General features: G+C 47.9%; 1 protein-coding gene across 5 annotated transcripts in view; it reads left to right on the top strand.

Moving 5' to 3' along the window:
* AFAP1L2 (actin filament associated protein 1 like 2) overlaps window positions 1-2424 on the top strand; it is a 66085-nt gene extending 63661 nt beyond the window's left edge. For all 5 annotated transcript variants that reach the window (XM_048311114.1, XM_048311112.1, XM_048311113.1 and 2 more), the window contains one exon: window positions 43-2424. In XM_048311114.1, the coding sequence (XP_048167071.1) occupies window positions 43-69 (27 nt within the window). In that variant the 3' untranslated portion in view covers window positions 70-2424. The remainder of the gene's footprint in view (window positions 1-42) is intronic.
* The last annotated feature ends 3850 nt before the right edge of the window (window positions 2425-6274 follow it).

Raw genomic sequence — 6274 nt, forward strand, 5'->3', positions numbered from 1 at the left:
CCTGATTTGCATTTCAACTAATTTGCCTTTATTCCTTGGCAGGAATGGGAGAAAAAGGGAGCTAGTTAGAAGCACATTGTTCAGAGATGGACTAAAGACTCGAATTGCCCACGCATGGCCCAGGGGATTCAACCATCTGTCGGTGGAGGTTGGGTGTTCCACACCACCACACACCAAGTGCCTCCTCCACATCGCGCCAGGGGCTCAGATGCAGCACTGGAGTCAGCAGCTGCTGCTAACGAGTTATCCCAAATGAACTTGCTCTTTCCAGACAAATCCCAATCACGTAGCTAAAACAATAACACAACCAGTGGCAATCCTTCCATCAAAGTCCTAACCCAGCTGATGTAAACAAGAATGTTACTGTACATAGGGGTGTTTTGTGTATTTCTACTCTGAAGGTTTATCAATGAGTTATTAAGGTTTCTATATTAGTGACTGTAGTGGATTCAGAAGGGGCCTCTACTATTCCTCAGCCTGGTGGGTTCCAACCTGTCCTGATAAATTGGAGTCAACTGAAGTCTCACCTGTCTTGCTGCCAGTCATCACTCAGCTGCATTTCATCCAGCCTTCAGTCAAGGGCTAGCCCCACATGTGAGCAATGCTTCAACATGAAGGAGAAGCACACAGCAGCTTGTCCAGGGCATTTTTTATCAGTGTCCTGATGCATTCCAGCATCTCCTACCAGCTGCAGATTTGCTAGAATGTTGAGCTACTCACCTTCTCATGCTGTAAGCTGTGTTACAGACTGGCCAGCACCAAGAGCTCTGGGCAAAGAAGATCTGCCAGGCAGATCTGCCAGGCAGATCTGCCAGGCAGATTCAGTTAATTTTCTTGAAGATCTTACTTCACCTCAGGAGTTAGTTCTGGGGGGGGGAAAAAAAAAAGAAAAAAGAAAAGAAGTCGTATTTGAGGGCTTGCTCAGCTGTTTTATGGGAAAGCTGGATCCCAGTGTATCCTTCAGGGCTTTCCCTTTCCCAAGAGAGGGGAGGTAAAGCTGTCCCCATGCTCCTGCCCCAGCTGTGATGGTGTCTGTTCCTCACAGAGCTGCAGCTGTTGAATGTGCTGAAGATATCCCTGTGCCCCTGAGTCCCTCCACACTGGAGGGCTGAGCAGCCTTCCCTGCAGTAAGGCTGCACTGCCAGGGCTCTGCTGAGCTGCTGGCCACCTCGGTGCTGTCACCCTTATTTCCTAATCATTAATACTGTCTTTGGGCCCTGGCAGTATGGCCCACAAAGCCCACCCCTCTCTATCCTACCCAAGCTTTCTAATGAAAGATGTTGGATATTTGGAACTGCTAAACATAGAGACAGTGAAATTTGAAGGGTGGTAGTGGGTTGGCAGAAATCTATGCACTCCTCTCCTCCCTGTCACCTGCTGACATGGCTGATGGCCTGGAGACACCTCTCTCTGTCTCCTCTGATGGCCCTTCAGCCTCGGAACCCAGGCTCAGTAACTGGGTTGACTGTATGGGGCTGGAGCTGTTTTCCAACCCTACAAAGTTAAAGCAGCACCAGTTCCCTGGACGGGTTGTCCCTGGGGTGCTGTGGCTACACCAGAGCCAGGGTAAAGGCAGACAGGAAAGATGATGTACTTTCCTCACCCTTGAGAATCTTTGACAGGCCTGAGACCACCATAAAGGGCTGTTCTTTCTTCATGCAAAGGCCAAACAGCCAGTGGGATGAACAGGGCTGTGATGTCCAGAGCTGGTGGTGTCACTGGGGTGAGTGAGAGAATGTGCTGACAAGGGGTTCTGGGCTTGCTTGCCCTCATCACAGAGCCAGGGTGCAACAAAACATTTGGTCAGGGTATCCTGCAAGCAAGAAAGGCAACCTTGCTCCCATTTTTTTTACTCTTTAGTTTCCACTCTGGTGCAGATGGAGGAACTGCTAATCCCAGGCCTCAGGAGCCTCAGCTGTCAGGTTGCCCCTGTGCAAGGTTTTCCACATAGGAAAAATTCATGCAAATAAACAGCTGACTCTTCTGGTTCAGGACCATGGGGACTTCCTTCTCCAGAAGGCCACAGGCTCCATGAAGCTTTTTTTTTGACCCATGATGAGCTGGCAAGAGACCCTCTCTATACCCTAAATATCCATGTAGTGCTGTGCCCTCACCATACAGCCTGCTGTCATCCTCCAGAAGTTGTCCAGACATTTCACAGTGGTACTGAGACAGCGATGGACAAGAGCAGCTCTGCTTTCCCCTTCACAGCCCAGTCAGCTTCAGTGGTCCTTCTGGGATGTCTCCATGAGGGAATGGTAAACATAGGCAAGTCCTGAACAGCACACTTTCCCCAAACAAGAAATGTTAAACAATGTCCCTGTGTCCCCATTGTTTTCCTAACTCAAGGCATTTCCTTTGTTGTAACTGTGACCTATAAAGTGGCGCTTTAGAGGGTTTTATAATAAAATGTTGAGTATATTATGTTACCAGTGTTTTTCTCAGTAACGGGGCTTGTCCCTGCTCTACTTTCCAGTAGATTTCAAGTACATCAAATACCCAACACCATTAGTTACTACAAATCCTTAGCTATGCAGTCTACAACTGCAAAGAACTATAGCTTAAATAGTAGTGACTGCACTGTCAAGTAAAACAATTTTTGGAGATCTAACCCACTGTAGAACAGCAGTAGCCCCGACAATTTACATGAATACACATAAACTGCTGCAGGTATCTCTGTAGCTCAGTCCTCTTGCACAGAACAGCAGTGAAAAACCTTCCACTACCTTCCTCTGGCCACTAGATAGCAACTGTGTACAGGCTTAGTGCCTGCTGTAGTCTCTGAGGGGAAGCTGGAAAGGGAGGAAAAAAGTTACGAAAGAAAACAGTTTGAGGCCTTTACAGAACAGACACCAAAACAGACACATCTGTGAAATATCTCCTGGTGGCTCCACTCCCACAGAAAGCTTGGGGAGGCACTGTAGCTACAGCACGAAGTCCTGGGGAAGGTCCCACTCCCTGGCCTCTCCTATCCCACCCGTTGACACAAGCCTGCCAATGAGCTCCTTAGTGTCCTGTCAGTCTCTGAGCCCAGGAATCCCCAAGTAACTCTGGGGGATTGCTTTTGTGCACTGAATGGACAGCAGCAGCAGTTGCTTTTGTCCTTCCCCAGCATTGCTGCCCCATCACCTATAGCTGCTTTAGAACACCCCTGTATCAGCTCCAGCTGATGAAGTTACTGCTTTGTTAGTCATTCCAGTGCGATTCTCACCTGTGCACACTGCAGCCAGGCCACCGGGGGGCCTGAAGTGTCCCAAGCAGAATTCCATATTCTTCTGGAGGGAGATTTCCTGCTACAAACCATTTTCCTTAGCAAGTTTCTCACTTAAGTACCTCCACAGTTCTTGCTTTGGATACACAGAACAACCCCACAACAGCTCCTGGGGGTTCCTGACTAGCACATGATTTTCCACTAAGACAGAAGTGATAGATTTTAAAGGAAAAAAAATTACCTGCTATCAGTGGAGAATTTGGCCTGAATGTTTATGTAAGATGTCTCAGGTATGAATCAAATTAATTTACTTTTACTGCAGAGTAAGATTGCAGGGGTTTTTGAAGCTGAAGAAGCCAGCTGGCTTTACAGGGAGCATCAGCAGACCTCCTGCAGGCTGGCCTCAGCTTTTGGTATGCAGGGAGAATGGCACAGTGGGGTCAAACCCCAGCTTCCCTCTGCAGCCTTTACAATACAGGCACCACACAACATTACTTACCACAAACAGGCATGGTTTTGCTTGCTGAGGGAAGGTAAGACTAAAGGGAGTGAAAATCATGGCACTTAACTTAAATCCCATTTTTCTAAAGGAGAAACAGGCTCTCTCTTGAGATCAGCATGTGGCCCAACACCATCCAAGGCTCACCCAGCAATCCTCCAGAGCAAGAGTAATTCACAGCTCCATTACAACTGCCCAGACATCTAGTGACAACCTGGCACGGGCAGCAGCCTCTGAGCTCCTCTGATGCCAGACGGGATTAGTGCTGCCTTTGCAGGGGATCCCTCAGTGCCCATGCCAGCCTCAAATACTGACTCAGCCTTAGGGAATGAGCTCAAATCAGGTAAAGTCTCATTAAATATTTCTGATTGAATCAAAGCAAGTCTTTGAGAGTGAATTTAATAAGGGAACATGTCAGAGACCCCAGCCACTTACCTATTCACTCTTTTTTAATTAAAATTTACAAGAGAAAGGGCCTAGAAACTAGCCAGGATCGTCAACACAAATTTTTAGAAAGAAAACAGCTCCAAAAACTGCTCAGCAGTGTCCTCCTTGCCTGTGGGATCAGCAGGTCTCTTCAAGACCATATATCCTAATTATCAGCCTGGCTTTTCCCATCCCCTCCCAATGCCCCACAATCTTATTACCTTGCAGAGTGCTTTGTCCCATACAAAAGGAGAGCTGGTGGGTGCTGCTGCTGCCAGAAAATGTCTGAGCATCTACCCAAGGCTTCAGGAACCACCTACTTTCAGGAGGAGTGTCAGGAGGAAGGTCACAGTCACAACACATGTAGATCCCTGACCATGTGGGGATCCCTGGGGCACTCTGGGCACTGAGCCCTCAGCCAGGCATACTCAGAGCCCAAAAACTGGGTTTAGAAACCAGCTTTCCTGAGCTGCTCCATGAGTTTCCAATCTCTCACATCATTTCTACTTGAGAAACTGATGCACAGAGATGATAGATTCGTCCTGTCCAGTGTTAAAATGTTGTCTCCAGCATGAGATTTTGCAGTCTGTGCTTCCCGAAAACCACAGAGGTATCTGTGTACCTGTGGTGCTTAAAACCAGCAGGATGGTAAAAATGCAGGGTTTCCCCAGCTCAGGACCCAGGCAAGCCTGCTTCATCCCCCATACAACCCATGCATGCTAAACACTTACTTAATACCTGTGCATTAAAACAAAGAGCCCACAAAGATTACACCAGATGGCATTTGCTGCAAGGCAAAGTGCTCAGCAGCAGTACTGTACAAACTATCCTGCAAACAGCACAAGGAAAAGGCTTTAAGCACTTGTAGAAGGCCAGGAAAGCATGTCCCAGCTCCAGAGCTGCATGCCAGGCAATGTAAATACACTGCTGTTTGAGAGGATAGACTGATCCCTGTGAGGAGTGAGCTAATGATGCTGTTAGGCAAACGATGGAACAGAAAACCCCAGGGAGCTGCAGACCCACCAGGGCAGTGGGGTGAGATTGGGGGAGGGTCCCTCGGACCCTTCACACAAACGAGGATGCACAAGGAGGATGCACAAGGAGGATGCACAAGGAGGATGCACAAGGAGGTGAGGGAGACTTTTGGAGCAGTCTGGCTGGAATCCAGCCAGCTCCACAGGCACTTCTGCACCATACCACGAACCACGTCTTTGGTGTGAGTCTGATCAAGCCCACTCTCCCCACATGAAGAGAAGACTGGCAGGTTAATAGCAGAGGCAATGCTGAGCTACAGGATGCTGAAGTAACATTAATAGATTAGTTTCCCTTTGTATCCCAAATGTCAGCCCTTCAACTAAGCCTCTCTTCTGCTGTGCCTTAGGACACAGACAATCTACCAAAGTGACAGGGACAAGAAAGGAGAATTTCCGGTTTCTCCCACAAGGCACAACAGTGCTTCTCCTGTCTCAGTGCCAGCTTTCATCCCTGAGAGTGCTTTCAGACCATTCTTCTTTTGACAACAAACCTGCTGAGCAATTTGTGTCTCTCTTTGTCCATTCAATGTTACTATTCAAACTCGGGGCCAGGACATCTGGGTAGAGGGATTTTTCTTCTTCTGGGAACAATAGACACTATTCTCACGAGCACTGGCAGTCACAGTTAATATCTCTGCCTTGGCTCTGTGCAGACCTGATTGCACTCTCCTGAGGTGACAGACACCATGGGAAAGTCAGCAGAGAACAATCCAACGCTGGGAACCATGGGCGCTGGGGGAGCACTTACGTAAATTTTACAGGTTTGTGGGCGAAGTGATCTAGTGATGCAGGGAGGCTGATGCTCCAAAGGATGTGGCCAAACTGTCTCTGGAGATATGTGAACCATCACAGCCCAATAAATTCAGAGAAGAAAGCAGCATGGACAACATATGAAACAGAATAGAGGCTTGTAATCAGTTCTCCTTCCTCTTCCTCTGTCTTCTTGCATGTAACAAGCCATTCACTCCAGCACCTGGCTGCAAGTGCATTCTCTGTGTTATACCCCTTCAGCAGGAGCTCCAGAATTGCTCAGACTTCTACATATTTTTTTGCTAACTCGAAGATCTCTCAAAATCTGTTAAAAAAAACCCCAAAACAATCACA

The sequence above is a fragment of the Corvus hawaiiensis genome, chromosome 8 (genome assembly GCF_020740725.1).
Source record: "Corvus hawaiiensis isolate bCorHaw1 chromosome 8, bCorHaw1.pri.cur, whole genome shotgun sequence".
Classification (NCBI taxonomy): domain Eukaryota; kingdom Metazoa; phylum Chordata; class Aves; order Passeriformes; family Corvidae; genus Corvus; species Corvus hawaiiensis.